General features: G+C 40.5%; 1 protein-coding gene across 3 annotated transcripts in view; it reads right to left on the minus strand.

Annotated features, from left to right (window-relative positions):
* Window positions 1-20,920, minus strand: part of LAMA3 (laminin subunit alpha 3) — a 125,817-nt gene that overhangs the window by 59,471 nt on the left and 45,426 nt on the right. For 2 of the 3 annotated variants that reach the window (XM_054190469.1, XM_054190467.1), the window contains 13 exons: window positions 20,340-20,439; window positions 19,047-19,099; window positions 18,529-18,634; window positions 16,409-16,508; window positions 15,765-15,921; window positions 12,654-12,792; window positions 10,934-11,076; window positions 9,385-9,485; window positions 9,117-9,270; window positions 7,579-7,739; window positions 5,248-5,356; window positions 2,683-2,780; window positions 341-506 (listed from right to left, as the gene is read on the minus strand). In XM_054190469.1, coding sequence (XP_054046444.1) covers window positions 341-506; window positions 2,683-2,780; window positions 5,248-5,356; window positions 7,579-7,739; window positions 9,117-9,270; window positions 9,385-9,485; window positions 10,934-11,076; window positions 12,654-12,792; window positions 15,765-15,921; window positions 16,409-16,508; window positions 18,529-18,634; window positions 19,047-19,099; window positions 20,340-20,439 — 1,587 coding nt within the window. Of the gene's footprint in view, window positions 1-340; window positions 507-2,682; window positions 2,781-5,247; window positions 5,357-7,578; window positions 7,740-9,116; window positions 9,271-9,384; window positions 9,486-10,933; window positions 11,077-12,328; window positions 12,462-12,653; window positions 12,793-15,764; window positions 15,922-16,408; window positions 16,509-18,528; window positions 18,635-19,046; window positions 19,100-20,339; window positions 20,440-20,920 lie in introns of all 3 variants that reach the window. The other variant, XM_054190468.1, reaches the window with a different exon arrangement.

Below are 20,920 nucleotides of genomic sequence, written 5' to 3' on the forward strand. Positions count from 1 at the left end.
GCTGTGCTCTGTGCCACCTACCTGCAAGGGGCTTAGCATCTCTCGGGAAGTTAGCAATCTCTTCAAAGAGTATGGCATCACAAGGGCATGCTCCTGGCTGTTTGCATGCCAAGCATATCTAATGCTCTTCTGCAGGCTGTGAGACTATTGCCTAGTTTATTAAGACGCTGGCATTTTTGTTTCTCTTTCTGTCTATTATCTGGGTGGCTTACTCAGTCTGCAACATTTTTGATCATATCACATCATTCAGTTTTGATTCTCTTAAAGTGCTTCATCTACTCAACTTTACTAAGAACATACTTTGTGACTAAGGAAACAATATTTTCAAAATATGAGATACCTGTAATGGTGTCAAGGTGACTCCATGAACTGAGTCAGAAGGTAAAGGGGCACTGATTGGATCATAAAGTACGTTTCTCCGTACTTCAGAAATTTTCCCATCCTTGAACGCATCCAAAACCAAAGCCGCCGGTGGAGTTTCATACACTGAGGGAATGCATGTTGCACTAAACACAGAATTATATTAATTACTCTTGGGGCCAGGAGAATCCCTTAGGCATCATCAAAGAAAAAGCAAACATCTCACAAAAGTTAATATATTAGAATGTACTACAATTAATAATGCAATGGTAACCACTGTTACTCTTTGTATTCTATGTAAATGATCAGAAAGTAAATGAAAACAAGAGGTGCGGATTTAACTTACAAAGGGGGAAAATGTACATTAACTGATTTTATTCACTCAAAATTTCAATAACATAATGAGTGTCAACAGAAAGAGTTTACTAAAGAAGATGAAACCTAAGGGAACCAAAAGCGTTCAAAAAAAACCCAGTTAAATAGATTTCAGTGAATCCAGTTAGTTACATTCACCAGAATCTGTACTAATATTGAATTCTCAGTTCTACAAATATTTATATAGGTGTATCCTTTACACATGCAAGTTTTCCCACTGAAGTCAAGGGGACTACTTAAGTACTTAGAAGTTAAGTATATACTCAAATATTTGTAGAATTGGAGTCAAAATAAATAACAGTGCTCCTTGAAAGCATCCTGATTCATTTACTGCTGTGTTTAATTATTTCTTCCTTGGTATATTTAATTCTGAAGAGCTCGATTGAGAGAAGTATTTTCCAAGACTGCAGAAGAAAATGTTTTGGGGGGTTTCCTGCTAGCATTTGTTCACTTCTTGTATGTACTCAACAGACAATGATTAATCCTTGCTCTAGACAGGCCCAGAACTGGAATGGCAAGTGTGTTTCAGGGCCGGGATTGAGACCCATTCGCCCGGTCTGTGTGGGAAGTCACATGCAGCATCCTGCACAATACCGTTAAACTGAGCCAAGACTCTGTATCTTTAAACTTGGTGAACACTAAGTGCTTTCAGCAAAGCACAAAACCAAAGTGAAAGGTACAAATTTCTACATTAACTTTATTTTAAATCATGCCTTTCACCCAGCCTCCTTCCCTCATTTTACTCAGAATATAAATGTGCAGTAATGCAAAATACCTTTGATGCGAGGACAAGTATCTTCAGTCTTAGAAAGCTACTCTCAATTGTAATACTCTGAGCAGGAGAATTAAAGCTGTGATTCAATGCTATGCATGCTTGGAAGCCAAGTACAGTCACATGACTTTATCCAATTTATCATCCAGGTTTTTCTGCTTGCTATTTCAATTCAACCATTATATTAGAAGCTACTGTCTGGAAACCTATTAGACCTAATTACCAACACTTTCTGCCTCTGAAGTCTTGCAAATGACATTTACGTTTACTTTGAGGCCCTTCCCATCACCAGATCAGTAGGAAGAAGGCTTTAGGAGTAGCATCACGAGCGACATCCTGGGGAGTGCAGTGAACTGTGGGGCTCCCTAGTTTGGAAGCTGCAGTGATAGTTCCTCTCTGTCCCAAAGAATAAAACATATGGAGAGGGAAAGACCTTCAACAGGATGGAGAAATTCCTCTGCAGAACCCCAAACTGACCACTTGGGAAGTCAAAGTTCAGGTTCAGATCTTTGCAGCAAGAGAAGAGCCATCAACCTGGGTCAACCAAACTGTATATGAGTGCTCTAATTACTCGTCCTATACAAGTGTAATGGAGGAGAAGGATCACCTGGTGTTGCTGTGTGGGGTGAATGCTGAGGGCACACCTACCATACAGGCCCCAGCATGAGATGGACAAGGGAATGGTGTGTTTGTGAAGCTGGGGTTTACATGTTGAGTAGTTTGATGCTGCCAAGCTGAGCTGGTGGCCTGAAAAGGCAGTCACATCCCCTACCTAATGACAAGTTGAAGACATTTTGGAACAGCTGAAGCAGTAATGTGCAGAATGAAACTCCAGAGGGAGTGGTAAGCATTTCAGGCCAACAAAGTAGTAATGTTTCTCCAGCTTTGACACCTATCATACTCGAGGATGTGTGAAAGATGCGTGTTGTCTAATGCATCAGCAGTCAGTAGTTGAGACAAGCCAGGAAGAGGCTAATATTAACAAAATCCTGTGCAAAAACTGGCTAGATTAACATTAATACTTCAGGTTTTTTTTACAAATACTACTTTGCAGAAGTGACCTACAAATCACCTGTGAGTCACTGAGCAAAGATTTATTCAAAAGAATTAAAATGCCACTTAGTCTGCCTTTCAAGGTCTTCAGAAAATACGAAGGATAAACCCAAGAAAGTTACCTTCCATCATGGGTACTCCTGTAAGCAGCTATGCACTGTACTTTAGGATCCACATATTCTGGAGAAAATTCTTCAGCTGATATAATACAAACCTTGTGCTGAAAAATAAGCACAAGGCACAATTAACAATTAATATCGTAAATAACAGGGCCAGGCCTGAACGGGAAGGATGAAGTCTAATTTCAGCACGAAGAAACCTGAACCCAAAGCATGTTCTGTTGTGGACTTCCCACAAGACTTTGGATCTCTTTACCTGCTTGCACCTGAATGCCTGAGTGTTGAATAGCATTTTTCTGTCCTTCTCAGGGGAATGTTGGCTGTTGAGAAGTTAAAATAAATTAAAACGTTAAGTATATGTATGGCCATGGGAATGACAGAAGACCAGCTCATGGGGTCAGAAGCTAGGCAAGGAGCGTACAGAGGTGGAGGGAAAAGCTCTCATCTGTGGTGTTAGAGACTTTTGGACCCTGGGAAACCTTCTGAAATGCAGGCACAAACACTTGCTCGCGCAAAGTCCATAGGAGTGAGTTTCAGTGACACCAGGATTTCTCCCAATAGATTAAGAACTCATTTTAACAGCCAACGAGACCTCATATGTTTGGTTTTTTTAAGTAAAACTAGACATGAGCAAATGAAGCTGTAGTTGTCCTTCTGTAGCCATGGTGGTAAGGACATAAGGGAAAGCTTGTGGGTAGGCACAAGTTTGCACTAATAGAGTACATTACCTGCACTTACAAAATACATAAGTGCAGGTTACAGAACTTGTACGTGAACTGCTTGAAAAGGAGGTAAAAATGCCTGATAAGCATAAGCTAACTAGGATCATGTATTAACATAAATAAAAATTCCAAAGGGAGAATTCATTAATGTACAAAGTGATTCAGTTTAGAAGCAGGTCCTAAGGCTTGTGGTTCAGCAGTAGTGAGCAGGGACTAGAAACCCTTTATAAGCTAGGAAGCAGAGTGCTACAAGTCTCTTTTCCTGGGCAAGCAAACATTGTGCCTGTCCCGCATGTAATGACCTACAGGGCTCCAGCCCATTGTGGCAGAACAAGGGTAGACTCTGAAGCTTTGAACTGCACTTTATCAGCGGCTCAAAAGTCAGTGCAGAACATGGTCTGGGTTTAGACAGCTCGTGTGCCTCAACGTGAGATAAAGACTATCAAGTTCTAAGAGCCGCTCTTGAAAGTCAACCTCAAGGACCCCAATTCCCCTTTATTTAGATGAGATTTCTGAACTCCAGCATTGGGGGCAGTTCCCCTTTGTCCCTCTGGTCTACATGACAGGGGGTCACACAAGGATTTTTAACTCCAGAGCTGCTGCCATACACCAGAAGCTCTTCTTTTCCCCCTTCTTCCTATCTTTTGCTAAGTGCAGTCTTTACATTTAACACAGGGAAATACTTCCTGTATCTCAGGAGAACATTGAAATTTATCTTGCAGCAAGCTGTTCAGGGAATGAAAACTAGAATTCCGAAATAAAAATACAGAGATTCTTAACACAAGAGACTTCCATGCGTGGAGATACAGACTAATGGCAATGGTTTTAAACTAGAGCAGGGGAGGTTTAGATTACACATTAGGAAGAAGTTCTTTACAATGAGGGTGGTGAGACACTGGCACAGGTTGCCCAGAGAGGTGGTGGAGGCCCCATCCCTGGAGACATTCAAGGCCAGGCTTGATGAGGCTCTGAGCAACCTGATCTAGTTGAAGATGTCCCCGCTTACTGCAGGGGGGTTGGACTAGATGACCTTTAAAGGTCCCTTCCAACCCAACACATTCTATGATTCTATGATTAATAATGTCAACGTCTTTTGGATATGGATCTTGTTAGCACAGCAATTGCTGCAGGGAGCTAACAGACAATTTAAAAGGTATTTGTTCACACTGAACACTGCATCATGAAATGAAGAAAGCATGTAGCAGTTGTTAATCCTAGTAGTTCCATGAAACTAATCTATGTTTATAGCTGTGTTTCGACTCTACATTTTAACCGTGTAACTCACCTTGTGCTTCTGAAACGGAAAACAGAATCGACACAAGAAAATTCAGTGTCCAGAAAAATGTATTCCTGGTGTGGCCAAAAGAGGGCAGTGAAGGCTTTTTATTCAAAGTATTTAAAAGTTATATGATTAATGAATGCATTTATTATCTGAAATGAATGCATTTATTACCTGAATTTTGTAAGAGACCCAGGAAACTCCCACATGGGTTTTGAGGATTTAAACAAAGTGAAAGATAAGGGGGAAAAAAAAAAGAAAGACTAAGTATAAAAGCTACCAGAAGATTTTTCATGTTTGCATATAGAGGAGAGAGAGGAACTGAAATAAAGCACAAGAGAGTTGGAAAAACCAACTTGCCAAGAAAGGCAAATTTCTGTTTATCTTTGAAACTGATCAAGTTTGCTTCAGTATTCTCTGAGTATCTATAAAGAAACTTCCTCAAGCATCTAATATACATCTTTTCACATTATGACCATACAGCATGTGAACATAGGGAGAAAAGTATCTCTCTTTACCCACTCAGAGAACAAGTATTACAAAAGGGAAAAGAAAATGGAAACTTACCAGAAGAAAATTAATGGATGATGCCTTAAGATGTATCTTCGTGTCTGCTAGAAGGTCATAGGCTGCAATGCGATTCCTGTCGTCAACTACAACGCTGCGACAAAGGAAACTGAGACAGAAAGTGGGATTAAAATTGAGCCTGGCATTGCCATGTTGTTTAGGCTATGGCCTAGCTCAGCTGCCTAGCTTTTGGCTAGCCTCACCACTGGTGCCTAGCCGTCGGGCTGGCTCATAAGTAACAGCTACCTTTGGCCACTGGTGAACATGCAGTACCCTCTCCAGTGAGGCAAAGGATGTACCAGGTACACAATACTGCTCGTCCCTTCTGGGTTGACCAACCCAGAGGCCAAACCTCCAGACTTCAGCTCAGATCTCCATTTGAGGTACTGATTTAAGTAGGATGTGGACAGCCAGATACGCGTACATGCTACCTGCAGAGGTTTCCAAGCTGTATAACATGGTGTGTAACTAATACTGGGTGCCTGGGCCATGGTCCTTGAGGTGCCAGCATGCACCAGCTGCTGCTTTGCACTACTGACACGCGCCACTGATGGTGTGGATCAGCAGCTCTCACCCACACGGTGGCAGGTGGGCAAGTCTTGATTTGAGGAAGCTATTCTGTACGCTGAGATAGTCCTCAAAACAAGTGAAAAAATGGTTTGCCTCTTACTGACTACCTTCAATTGGCTGCACATCTTTGGTAAAGACAAATACACACTAAGAAGAAAAGCCTTGCTAAAGCCGTTGAACTCTGCCTCATTCAGGTAGCATGACCTCTGCAACTTGCCAAAAGTCGTAGCAGTTCCCTTCTGCTAAAGAGAAGTCATTTAAGGCTCTAATTTCTTTTCTTTCTTCCACACTTCTGCTCAGCTACGCCAGTCAGTGTGTTGTGGGTGAGGAGCTGTGACCACCATACAACTGCTTCTCTATTTCTCCTCTACGAACCAGAGAATGTGGAAGTTTCACTCTTGTTTAGAGCACAGCTCAGAAATAAGGTCAGCTCAGGGCTAAGGACACTTAAGACTGGAGAAATATAGGTCCCTTATTTGTGATTCACTGTAAGCTTGCAATGTGTTTATTCTCTTACGATGTTTTATTGGGAATAATCAAGCTCACAGAGCTGTAAGAAGGCCTGGCACTATATATTCCCGATTCTACAAGTTACTCTTATTTGCATGTACCTCATTATGTCATTTCTTGATTTATTTTTTAACAGAAGAGACTTGCAGCTTCCCGCTTAGGCAAGATGACACAGCAACTTACTTGCTACGTGACCATTAGCTTCATGCAGAATGGCCGCAGAAGGGACTTACTGCATTGTTACATTAAAGTAGCAAAGGCTTTCTTTGTATTTTCACTAGCAAGTTCTCAGTGTATAATATGAACAAATACGTATGTTCAAAATTAGCCTATAAAATGTGTTTGGGGAAAAAAAGCAATAAAATGGAAGATTTATAGCAAGTAGTTTGGGGGTTAAAGCGTTAGGTAACAGGCTAAAATAAGAGCTTTCCCCAGCAATAACCTGACAAGGTCACTGCTCCATAAAGCTCTGCTCTGTATCACAAACATGCTGATGAAAATGATTTGTCTTACTGGGCAATTTCGTCCCAAATATCCCTAAGCCTCCAATCTGCCAAACACTTGGTTCATGGGAAAAACGGATGCGTGTCTGTAGTCCCCTGGCACCAGGTAAGCTCTCTCAAGGGTGCAAATATCTGCAGGACCACAATCCCAGTTTGAGTCATAAGCTGAAATGCTCAAGTGTTAAAGACAATCTCGCTCAGGACAGACAAAAATCTCTTGCGCAGAAACATCTGCAGTAACCTCAGCAGTCAACAAGGATAAAGAAGCATTCGGCTGAAGATCTTGCCTACAGCCTCACAGCCAGAGGGTGGCTACACTTCATGTTTCTGCTTCAGCAGCTCTTGTTAGGATCGGTCGGAATACTCTTGTAAAACTGGCCGCTACATTTTTTATAGCCAAAACCCTTGGACATAAAAGCTTTTAACTAAATAAAAACAGTACAGGCATCTGCAGCCAACAGTGATGCTCTGCCACTGGACATGGAGGTTAATAGTTTATAAGGATTTATGAACGCATACAAAAAAGTAACCCTTTGTATAGGAAAACAGTACACTGAAGCAGTAGCAATATGTAATGAGCTGACTGCACAGAGAGAATTAAAAAACTGTACAATACCCACAGAATCATGTACTTGCTTTTAAATCACCCTAAAATTCGAACAATCTACATGGTAAATTATGTATTAAAAAAATAATTAATCCCAAATGCTTATTTAAACATGTAGTGATTACTTTTAGAATTTCTTACCTGTATTTACAACTGTATATTCTCACTCTGCCTTCAGTGACAGGTCCAGGGCTATGTATTATTACCTCGGCTGTGTATAACCGATCCTCTTCATTGGCATATTCAAAAATCAGAACATAGCGACCAACTTGGGGAACATTTATGGTCATCTGCAAATTGACCTAGGTCAAGTTCATTGAAAAAGAAAAAAGCCATTAGATTTTTCACTCCCTTTCTTGCAGGAAACTCCCTTTCCTGCCCTGTAAGACAACTGGTCTGCATTAGTCCAGGGCCAGTCCTGTACTGTCTCAGCAAGAGACATTCAGCAGAATAGAAGCAATGCTTATAAATACCACTTTGTCCACTCATAATAGTCAACCGAGTTCAATAAGCAGCTGCCATTATAATAGTTCTAGGAAGGCTGTAAGATAAGCCTGCAAAATTAGTATATTATTATTATTATTATCATCATCATCCCCAGTAGAAAGTATCAGTGAGGAAACTTTAATGATACTAAAACATTGTCACCTTCATCTCTATGCTATCTTTAATAACAAATACAAATTTACTCTATTGCTCCACTGAAAAAGTCATTTCCAGGAACACAATTCCTACCATAGCAGTGCTGTATATTGATTCCCTACAAAAAGTTAATCTTCTCCAGCAAATAGGCAATGCCACTCTCTGAAGCATCAAGTTTTTCTTTTAGTTTTCCTGCATGAGTTGGTTAAAATAATATTTGATGGAAAATACTCTGAAGCAGTTGCATGGACAGTACTGTGGTTACAGAGGTTTTTGCTACAGTTAGCTATATCATTCTTTTCAAATTTAAACTAATTTTCTCAAGATTTCCTGAGGCTACGAACACTTAAACATGTAAATAATTCTGTCAACGGCCCTCTTGACTTCACTGCAATTACTCATACCAGTAAGTTTTGCACATGCATCAGGGCCTGTGGCATGTAAGTATTCTTGTTGCACTTGGTACTTTTCAAAGCAATAACCAAACACGGAAACAGAGGGCATAGTCATTTTAAATGTAATTATCATGTGCTTGATAAAATACTTTATTTTTACCAAACACTCTTCTAGTATAATTTTTAATTTCACAAAGCGTGTTCCTCTTTCAATGGACCTACAGCAGTGGCATAATTGCTTCTGCTTGTATTTTAGTAAAGCAAATATTTTACATAAGTATAGCTATTTAAGAAACAAACAAACAAACAAACAAAAGATAGAATGACGTTATGTACACCATTTCTGCTGACAAGCCATTATGCCATTTCTGCTGTAATTAAACACTGTGCTGAACAAGCCAGAAGGCCGAAAGCAGAGGGATTTTTATTTACTAAAATACTTTTGTCAGATTTAAAGGTCCACTCTTGTCACAGTTATAAACCTGCCTACATTGATCCATTTACACAGTTCTGTATAAAATGTAGAACTTAACACAGAGTCTGTTTTAGGGATCCTGAGCTATAAATCTGCAACCGTTTTAGTCCGGTAGGTTTAGAGCCAACAGTGCAGATGGGAGTGCAATTAGCAGGCAGGAATCTGACCTCTCTTCCACTGATGTGGGACATCACTGGTTGATCAGGAGTTGGCTGTCGCACAGGTATTCTTCTGTATTCGCCCCCATGGCTGAAATACGCTGCCTCTGAACCAAGGACACAGGAAAATCTGCCCAGTGGCAGATGCTGATAGAGCAAGCAGCTTACACACACAAAAAAACCCCAAACAAAACACAGGATTATTATTGTTTTCAAGTGCAGCAGGATAATAATAAAATAATCCAAGGCTGGTTTATTCTGTATCTTATATACTGACTGCTCTGTTGAAGCGCGTCCCGAATAGGTGCAAGGCTCCGTAACTTGTATCTGCAAGATGGATGCTTCGTAGTAATCACTAGGTAACAGCACCATATAATCCTATGAGCAAAAAATATAACAAATGCAAGGCCACGCAGAAAATTACAAAAGGAACATCTCTAGGCTTTCACAACGTAGCAACGAACAAAACCAACCACATAAACAAGTTTTATAGAGGGCATCTGCAAGACGTGGATTTTTTTTGTTGGTACATGGGCCAATAACATCAGAATGTGTCTCCCTAACTCTATTTATACCTTCATAGAGATGGGATGAAGGCAGCTGCCCTGTGAGCAGGGAAAGTGTCAAGCCACTCTCCTATCATGTGTTGTACAAGATGGTGCTCATGAAGGAGCCTCCCTACGGCTTAACATTGTTTCCAAGTGCAGCAGGAGAATAATAAAATCATTCAAGGCTGGTTCATTCCGTGGCATATATACTGACTGCTCTGTTGAAGCACTGAATAGGTGCAAGGCTCTGTAACCACACAGCCAGCTGGGTGCAGGTTTCACCCATGGGTGCAACCCACACGCACACAACTCAACTATGCGTGACTCCACGAGGCAGATTCACGTATCCCAGGTGACTTTATAAAAATATCCCACGTAATCCATTAAGCTGTGCTTCAAAATCTGGTATATTTTCTGCTCTGCCTTGCCTACTTAACATATTAGAGCTTACTTAGAATTGTGAGAACATGCTGGGCTAAGGTCACTAATAAATTCCTTTTCAAAGTTATTAGCAAAAAAAAAACCTAAGCACAATAAGTACTGTCACTTTCAGCAAGAAATATGTTTGCAAGCTCTTTAGTACCAGTTTTTGTGGTATTCCATAAATTTAACAGAGCCCCAGGCTTAATGAATAAAGACACTGGCTACTCGTTAACCCTCTACAATATACATATGAATTTCAGTATGCTGTCTTTGGGATCATACAAGTTCAAGGTTTTTCATAAATGATCACCTCAAACAATTTGACTTTTTATAGCAATTTCTCAGAACTGCTGTCAGAAATTCTTTCAGTTTTTCAGTGAGTGAAAGAAGAGTAATGATGGGAGGATAAAAACATTTAGAAAATGAGCTGCTAGTCATGCAGCCCATCTCACAATACTTATCTGAAGAATCTTTGTCAAGAAACTAAAGCCATGGCCATCTGTGGCTGAGCCAAGCTTTAGATACAACATCTGATACGTAAGAATTATGAATTTCTGTGAGCATTTATGCTCAACCAATTGCGCTGTATGTTAATATTAATTTATCCTTTGAAAGTATAGATTCCAGATAGACTTAAAGTCTGTAAGCACAAGAAAAACTAGAGCAAGTGAAAGTCAGAGAAGAAAAATTAAATAAGAGGCAGAACTGTAAATTTTCGTAATGATATTCTGCTGCGGTACTCTTCTCACTAGTGCTGTATTTCAATTGCTTGCGGGGTTCTTCCCTGCAAATAACTCCAGAGCAATACAATCATGACAGCCTTCAAGCACTTGTTTTCCTCAATTGTTTTCTTACCAAGAGGACTTCCTCTGCCATTATACTGACAGTCCACGTGCCTGGAACCAGAGAGAAAGGCTCTGTGGCGCTTTTTCCTGGGATTGTGACAAAAGCTGGCTCCTTGCTGGGTGGGAAGACAAACTCTATGCTCTGAGCAGCCCCTGCCAGCAAAAAAAAAAAAGAAAAAAAAAATCAAGTAAAAAAATAGGGGACTGTGTAAAATGTCTGTACTTGCTTAGTGCACTGGACTGGTGATTTCATCAATGCTTTTCTGTCAATATGTATTAACAGTGTATTCAACCACGCGCAGGCAGCTACAGAGCTCTGCAGTGGTTGTTGTCTTTGTTCTTATTAGTCTTGAACAAATTGGTTCAGAAAAGCAGAGCTCTGCCCCTGTAATGGCCAGTTTTGGGATTTGCTCACGTCTTCACTTTCCTCTTCTGTTATTTTCCATTCCGCCTGTCTCGGCACTGACTCACAGTACGTTCAGCTGACACAAGGCCTGTTCTCATGTGACTTTCAGCCAAGTATTTTAGATACTGGAGGGTCTCAGTAGCATCTAAAATGTTTCGTTACGGATAGTAACTGAAGGTAACTTCTGGGCAGTGGTGATATACAACAGAAACGTAGCTGCAGTATGCTTTATCCAAAAGAAGTCGTGAGGATCAACTGTTATGAATATTAAAGGTTTCCTCTTTGAAGCCCCTCGACACAGACAAAAGCTGGCTCCCTGCCTCCCAGGTGATACAAGCCAGATCCGACCACAAACTGCTGTCACTGCTGAGTGGTATCTGCCAAGTCTTCAGTTTTGTTTCTTCCAAATTACTGAAAGGATCTATGACTAAACTCCATTAGCTCCCATCAATATGCTCAGGTTAGGCATAATAAGAGATAATTCTGTGTATAGGCTTGGTATGCCTCTACCATTCAGAGGACACGGAGTACTTATCTTTTACCAGGGTCCAAAAGGCATCACATGCTGTTGAGGTCTGTAATCAGAGCTAACTTGGTAGATTGGATTCATCATTAAATAAATGTTATTCATGGAATGAAGGCAGAAGTCACCTTTAAACTGAAATATTTAAGGCAACTAAACCAAAAAAAGTGCCGTTATCCCTTCTTTAAAAGCTTCATAGAACACACAGTTCACAGCTTCCAAGTGAAGAACTGAAAGCACTGAGGTTGGCAAACATTTCCAAAAACAAATGTTGATTACTACTGTAAGCAGGGGTTTCATGCAAACACAGCCACATCAATTACATGGCAAAACATATTAGGAAAAGCACAAAAGCACCGACACTGTTAAAAGTGATGCATTTTAAGCGACATTACAAATTTCATTTAGGTGCACCCTGAAAAGGCTCCTCTGATCTAACCTTCATCTGATGGGTTGTGCCGTTGAGTTGCACCTACCTGTTGCAGGCTGAGATTGACAAGCAGATATGCGGCCAGATAATGTTTCACCTCCAGGGTTAATATATCTCAGGATAATGCGAAATAAGGAGAGGTTTGATTTTTCCACATTCAAAGTTATCCTCACTTCGTTCTGAAAAATGGAAGTTAATAAAACAAAACCAGCCGTAAAGTGCTGAACAGTGGAACAGTTAGAAGCCATGCAAGCACCGTACTAAAGTCCTACAAGAAAAACACACATGCAGACAAGTATATTCTGGAATGGCAATGCTGGTGTATGACAGAGGAAGACAGGCAAGCCTAGTGAGAAAATTAATTCACTTACAAGTATAATTAGTGCCAAAATGTTTTCCCTCAGCAATTGAGATCTTCCCTTTAGAGCTTTTTGAGCCCAGGCTGACATAGCGGAGGACTAGGTGGAAGAGCTTAGGGGAAGCCACAGTGACAGGCACAACCACCTCTGGCTGGGAAAAATAAAAAGAAAGGGAAAAAGGAGGAAAGGAAAGTATATTATTTGTTACTAGCACCCAGAGAAAGAAAAACCATTTGGCAAAGACAAACTCCATAACAGAAAAGAAAGGCTCAGGCAGCTTACAAAAGAATACGGAACAAAACCTCCTGTGAAATAAAACTCTTGTTGAGGAACAGCTTATTCAGAAAGACACAGAAAGGCTGAACTAATATGTGTTGACGTTGCACCTTGAAACATGTACAGTATATTACCATTACTCTCCCCTCCTGTGCCATAAATGAGACATATGTTGTCAAGGGCTGTCCATATCCCTGGCTTCCTGAGGAGCAGGCCGGAACCATTGATCCTAGTCTGAGATCACCCACAACGCTCCACAGCACGCAGACATCTCGGACCGTCACTGAAACTGCTGCTCCTCCACCAGATCCCGCAGTTTCTTAGAGATGTGATGCCATGGCGCTCTTTGCCCTGGGGCTGAACTGACACCTCCGGAGCCACTTGTCGGCCCTGGATGGGCAGCGAGCCCGCAGGAGGCTGCATTCACACGGCCCCCACTACTCAGTTTGCAGAGCAACAGAATCGGCAGAGACATGTTCAAGGGTTGGTGGTGGATTAGGAAAAACTAGGATTGGTGCAACTGCAAGGGTGTGGCTTGTTTCTTTCCATCCTAAATCCTAAAGCTCCCCTCGTTATCCAACTCCCAGTTCACCCATCACAGTCCACGCAACGTCCCCTTCCAAGATGCTTGTGGTACGGTGACCTCCCCACCACTATGGTCCATTCTGCTTCCCCCAAAACACACAGGTTTTCTCAGGTCCATACATTTGAGAACAGAGCACCGAATCTCATTTTCTCTTATTGCTAAAAGCTACAATAAATGCAAGATTGGCAGCTCCCATATGCTGCTCTGAATGTATATTCCTCAGTTCTGTTGTCATCATCATCCCAGAGACCTCCACTTCCTTACCAGAAGTGCAAAGCAGAATGCAAAGATAGACACACAACAGATGGCAGGGCTGAGAGATCTACAGAGACTAGATAGCTAAAATCTAGGTGATTGGAGAAGCACAGTGGACCAGGACTGAAAATACAGACAAGTAGGGGAAGGTTTTACAAGTATTTCCAAGTAAACGGAGAAGGATGACTACTGAAGGATACTACATGGATAAGACAGGCACTGAAGGAACACTTGAAAAATAGATATGAACAAAAAATAAAAGGCAAAAGAAACATGCTTCAGGAGATTTATCAAAATGGTTTCTCAGCTTTAATGGAAAATCTAGAAGACACATTGAAGAGTGAGAAAGATGACATGTGAGGAATGAGAGAGGAAGAGACGTCGGTCCCTGGCTTCAAGCAAAGGCAGGGACTGGGGACAAATTGTTCTTTGAGCTCTGTCACAAACTTGGGCAACTCTGGCCAGTGCTTTAAAATCCGAGCCCAGCTGTGAGCTCCTCTATCTGTAATGAAACATCCGTGTTGGCAGCTTGACAGGACACCAGTCACCACCTCCACTGAGGTCACACACAGCTTACTTATTTCACCTCAAAAAATTTTAATTGTATTGAAATAGTTTCTTTTCACAAAAAAATTGTTACATTAGCCTTTTGTGTGGTAGAGATGGTAACACTATTTGTCTTCTACAAAATAAACGTCAGGACGATTATTTCAGGGTCTTGCAAGACACAGAAACGCTATGTCAGATTTAGGAAAGTTCCTTAAAATGAAGAACATGAGCCTATCTCAGCCATGCAAGGATCTAATTAAGGAGGGCCTGGAGCTGGCAATTACTTACAGGAGTGAAAAGCTTCATCCAGGTAAGCAAAATAATGCACGATTTTAGCAAGATTAGAGACTAAGCCCTTTCACTACCTCTTTACAAAATGCCACTGGATATGAAATGCAAAAAGCAGCTAGAAAGTAAAGAAATCACTGCTGCTGGAGAGTTGCCTTCATTTGTGAATGTGGAGTAATTCTGAAGATCCAACAATATGAGCTCTGGGTTAAAAAAAACCCAAAAGAACAAAGGTGAAAGAGTGAAAAATGAAGAACAGAAAGGAAATCGCTCTGCTTGTGCAATGGTTACGTGCTTATGTCTCAGTCTACAGTGATCCATTAGTCCTTGGACAACTTACAGAGGCTGGACACAGCTATACCTGGGGACTAAAAATTTCTAATGAGCACCAGAGTACTACAGATAAGAGAGTACTACTTTTAAGAAGAGTGAGCATTTATTGCTCGAATCTACTGTTGTAAAATCCTGGTTCACTTCCTTCTCGCACAATTAAATTGTGGTGACTTTTTTCTTGTGGTTTATTTATTCCCTCTGCTGTTGTTTAGTTTCTTTATAGACTTTCATGAGAATAAAATAAATGCTGCCAATATGCTCCCACTCACGGCTTGTTTCACTGAATCACACATTTTCCTGTTTGCTGTAAATCTAAAGCTATCATTCCTAATGAAGTCGGCACCTTTCTCTTCCTCCCTCAATACAAGTTGCAAGTGTAACAAGGCTTCAGTGACAGCGCTGTGATGGTACCTGAAAATCTTATGGACACAGACTGCTGCTGAATTCCGTAATTCGAATCATTATTTAGCCAAGTATCAGTCGTCTTCTGTTTTTGCTGTCCTTGGCCTGACAAGAATTTCTGCACTTAGTATTATAGACTTTAAATCTGTTAGTTCTTTTCTTTAAACCTATTGCAAAACACATATTTCTTGACAAAAAAAAACCTCAAAGAACATCTCCGAAGAACACATATTTGCAGTAGCAACGACCAGCTTACAATAATATCAACACTCGCTAACCCAAACAGTAATACAGTGCCAAAGTTTGGATCAGTGAGATCCTGTCCTTTCTTATGGTTTCTCCATGACCTTGCACACGCACAGCAGTACTATAGAGACACACATACCATACACCTATGTTTTCACCCAAAAGCCTTGAGCGAAATACCGGCTTACTTGTATAGAGGACATCCGGGCATATCCTCTCCAACTGAAGCTAGGAAATTCCTGAGGATCATAGCCAAACCGAACTTCCCTTCCCTTGACAGTAGTACCGTCTTCAATCTCAAACTTCATGTGGTGCAGATCAGGGAAAAAATAGTTTTTTTCAGGCCTTTCAAGGAGAAAAAAAAAAGGCAAACCAAAGAATTATCAGTTGCTGTATGGCCTACATCTAAGAGCATAAAGCCGCGAAGAAGAGCATAAAGCAGTGGATGGGAGGTGACCTACTGATGACTGAGGAATCCTGATAGCAGCTAATAAATTACAAGACAGCTGCTAAGATGGATGTAATGAGAATTCTCCTTCCAGAAGCTTTTACAGCTGTATGTTTTCCTATATAACTCTTGATAGATATATAGATACTTATGCAATACTATTGCAAAAAAGGTATTCGTTATTTAAAGAAACAAGTTAAAAAATCTTATTGAAATAACAGAAGAAAACTGCCCAGCAAAATGAATACCAGTACCTAATACATTTTACCAGCTTATTTATCAACAAATCCAGAACCGCCTGTGAAAGGATAGGAAGGGATTGATGGGCAGTTTTGAAAGAACTACGTTGAAGCACGAGCTACCAGTAGCTCCAGGCAGACTCACTCCCGACAGGTCGTCCCCACGACGTGCGCCCTGCACTGGCAGCCACCCGAGGGCTCGGCACACATCGGGCTGCGGGATCCTCCAACATCACACTGGCAGCCTGGCAGGCAAAGAGCAGAAGCCAAATATCCCATCAGAAAAAAAAAAAAAAAAAAAAGTGATAAAAGTTACCAGAAAACACACCTCGCTTCCGCTAATTAAACACCATTAATGACTCGTTTCCTCCTTCCGGAGGCTGTCAGACTCCCCACCCCTCAGGCTCTTTCAAACACATGTTAACACACATGCATAAGCTGCAACTATTTCTGGCTTCCCGCGTTTGTGGTTGTTTTCTTTATTTCTCCTTGGAATGTGACAAAAGCCACTTTATAAAAAAAATCAAAAGTAATAAGCCATGCCACTTTACTAAATGCTGGACTACAGTTTTGCAGAACAGCCATTCAAGTGTTTTCAAATCCAAAGTCAGAATTTCTACAGCAATATCAGGATGAGTAATTACTTTTTTAGAAACAAACAAAAAAAAGAAGACCTAACTTAAAAAAGTGTAAGATGTTAATTTTTCAGCATCTGGTACCACGACATTTAATTTATCTTATAAAAATTGCACACAGCAAGAAGACGTGTTTATGCAATAGCATATGCATATTTTTAACCAATATTGGATGACAATATTGAATGACTTTCTACAGGAGATAGGACTTGTGGCACAAACTAAATGACACTTCTAGTAATAAGGTGTAATATATCATACTAAGAACAAGTATGTCTAGGCTAAAAATTTCAAGCTGACTTGAAAGGTTGAAAGTTCCTAAACATGTATTTACATCATAGTGTAAAAGTGTCCTGTTTTCTGAGGCATGTTAAGCACCTGTAATCTCAAAATCAAGGATAATTAAAGTATTTGACAGCTTTGTGAAAACAGATCGCTTTCCTAAACATATTCCACCTAAACATGAGGAGGAACTTCTTTACTTGGAGGGTGGCAGAGCACTGGCACAGGCTGCCCAGAGCGGTGGTGGAGTCTCCAACTCCGGAGACATTCAAAACCCGCCTGGAAGCGTTCCTGTGCAACCTGCTCTGGGTGACCCTGCTCTGGCAGGGGGGTTGGACTAGATGATCTCCAGAGGGCCCTTCCAACCCCTATCATTCTGTGATTCTATGATTCATTAGCTCCTTGGTTTGCACATTAGGCATGAAAGCTTTGTTTGATACTGTAGCCATTTTTTTTAACTTTGCACACATTAAATGATTGTAAGAAGAACTTTGATGCTTTAAAAATAAATCTCTCGCATCAACCCTGGACAGGTGTAAAGCACACTGAAGTCTGTGAAAGTGCTTTCAGTAATTTTAACAAACCTAAATCTACAGCGGGGGGACTGGGAGGGAAGGGAACTGTTGAAGTAGCCCTACATCCCTCAAAGTACGGGGCAAAGCAAGTCTCCTTCAGAAGAAGGACCACTTTCTCCACATCACAGATACATCTGGCTCTGCCTCAAAACACATCGAGCCCTGGGCTAAAGCAATGCATGCATATACCTGCAAAAAAAAAATAAAAAATCAAGATAGTATCTGTTGTAGTATTTTAAGTTCCCGTTGCAGCAGCAGACCTTAGAAAACTGCTAAGTGGAACAGAGAGTTACCACTCTTACAGGTAGTGCTTGCAGGAAAACCAACCATCCCTCGCCCCACAACTTGTGAGAAGGAGCGAGAGGAGGAATGATTCTCGGTTATCTTATTTGGTAAGATAACAGCTTTAGCATCCCCTCGTGCAATCTCACCGTGGGCTTTGACAGAGAAGCCTCAAGCAAATGGTGGTAAATGGGGCACCAGGGAAGACAAGGTGAAGCACAAGGAACTCCAAGAGGAACACCTTTCCTCAAGTGAGGGAGTCACAAACAGCTGGGAACCACAGTAATAACATCTGCCTTGCTCTTTCTCCCTTTGGAAGGCAGAGGAGGATTTACTTGGGTTAAAGGCAATTACAAGCAGTAGGGCAAAATGCTGTGCACATGAGTGATTCAACAAATACATCCACATTTTCAAAATACAACCTAGGGAACTCTAAAGACTTGCATGCGATGTGCAAATGTGCTCCTAGTGATGTCCTTTAATCATTTTACCTCGGCAGCCAAAATAATTCTTGTTTTCGAGAGCATAATAACCAGCTTCACAAGTGTCACAGGAATCTCCACAAACATTAGATTTGCAGTAACAATGCCCATTTTCCTGTGAAGAAAACAATTTCATCAAAAATGTTTCAGCATTTTTTTCAGAACTTAAATCTTTTGGTACTTTGAATTCCTCCTAATTCTAAAGAGGAAAAACATCCTAATCAACAAAAAATATTTTCTGGACATAACTTCTGTCACATATCATTGTCAATGAGCAGACTAGAAAATACATAAACTCAAGACAATGAAAAATTTGCAGTTTTATGCATCCCTAGGATGTACAAAATATACACATCCCTAGGATGTATAAATCTTCGGTATAAAATTGCTTCTTTGCTATATAAAACCAGCCACTTTATGTGCAAAAGCATTAATCAGTACTAAGATGTCTACCTTACCAAGTGTTACAACAATCTGTCTTTATAAAAATCAATGTAATTAATGTCATTCTTTTAACTTCACTTTACCTGCTGACATTCTCCGACTCCACTTAGTGTTCCACTCACATCACACTGGCATGCTGCACAGATGAAAAAAAGACAATCTGCATTTTGTCTTTCCAAGATACTTTGCAGGGAAAAAAAACCCCACCACCCTGAATCTGCAATTTTGAGTGATAGTGCCACAAGGTGAATATTAACTCAGGAAGGTGCAGAATAGCAGACAGATACTGACGCAAGGTGAGAAGAAAAAGCAAAGGAGAAAGAATAAGGACGTCCGTGTACGTGGGTTTACTTGTGTTTTAAAGGGTTCTAACTTGTGTTTAACAACAAGTCTTCAACCTGGATTTACAATTGTTTTCTTTCTTAGAAACATTCAGACAATTGATGCAAAACAGCCAGTTTTGCAGCCTGTGTCAGACAGTGTCTTCCAGCCTGACTGTCCCCTTCTATTCTGCAGTGCCACTTCGGGACCGGTTCAACTCTCCGTATGAAATATAAATGAAGCAAATATTGCAGGAAGGAGCTATGCTGACCTAGAGGTTTGGTGAAACCCAGTATTGACTCTGTGACTGAAGGCAGAGAAGATGAATTACGTGAAAGGTGCAGTAATTAATCATTGAGGAGATGTTTAGACTGCATAGTACTTAGAGATTTAGAGTCAAAGATGTAACGATATTGGTATCAGCTCTAAGGCTACTCATTCTATGTAGGTGGCTGTTGTGGTGGAACCTATTGGAAAGGAAATAGTTGGGGAAAAAATAAATTTAGAGATTTTTTATCTTTACCCTTTTTCATCTTTAAAATTATTATTCTTTGCCTGAAAAACACACACTTGCTGTTAGCAAAGATTGAAAATTGCAAATGTATTAAATAGACATAAACCATAACAGATTTGTCATGCCCTGAGGCCACAAGAAGGCTTTTCACTCCTCTACAAGCTAGGAGACGATAATAAATGAAAAAGCACCTTTTTCTCAAAACAATGAGACAAATTCTGGTTTCAGCGTTGAGGCAGAAATCCTGTCTCACTCCAGTAAAACTGCCATAGGGCTGTATGGAGTACACATCATTTTAAGTCAGAGCACATCTTGCTCCAGCACTAGCAAACACTCATGAAATTATGCTCTAATTTCTAAAAGTAACTGCTGGTATCACTGGTAATTTGATGTTAAAATTAAGTAGCATGAAAAAACAGGCTGCTAACAAGAGCTGTGAAAGTCACCGAGCACCAAAGATGGAGACAGCGAATAAAGATGACTTTCAGAAGAATTTAACACATTCCATAAGCCAAAGGAATATGCCATGAAGCCACCATACCTGTACATCCCTCAGGGTTTTCTTTGGCCAAGTTCCAGTACAATGGTTTGCATTTACTACAGGTGGGACCTTCAACGTGCTGAAGACATTGACAATAGCCCTAATGACAGAAAGGAGCTAATATGGGTTCATCTGCTTCATAAAAAACATACTGGTCTTTAGTATTAAGAAAAACCTAATGTTATTAACAGCTAAGGCAGTTTATTGACATTTATAGATGCATGGAAACTGTGGCTGATTCAGACTTCTTACGTTTTTCTGTCTCATACTATCAGCACGGGATTGTTCCACCCTGCGTACTTTTTCCTTATCTAATTTATTCTAAATGTCCCAACAAATGTACTTTCCAGTTCTTTTATAGCCTTATTAGAACTGCTCTAAAGTACTAACCATTTTGCAAAAAGTTTAAAAACGAAATTACCTTTAAAAAAAACATTGATTTTCATATTTACTCCTTCCTTTATTGGTGGAAGACACACATAATTGTATACATGAGCCTACGTAGATACTTCTTTCATCTGTCAGACTTATCCTCTAGGTCTTCTTTGCTACACATTTAGCAATGACTGTGATTTCTGGTA

Source organism: Rissa tridactyla, chromosome 2, assembly GCF_028500815.1.
Source record: "Rissa tridactyla isolate bRisTri1 chromosome 2, bRisTri1.patW.cur.20221130, whole genome shotgun sequence".
NCBI lineage: Eukaryota > Metazoa > Chordata > Aves > Charadriiformes > Laridae > Rissa > Rissa tridactyla.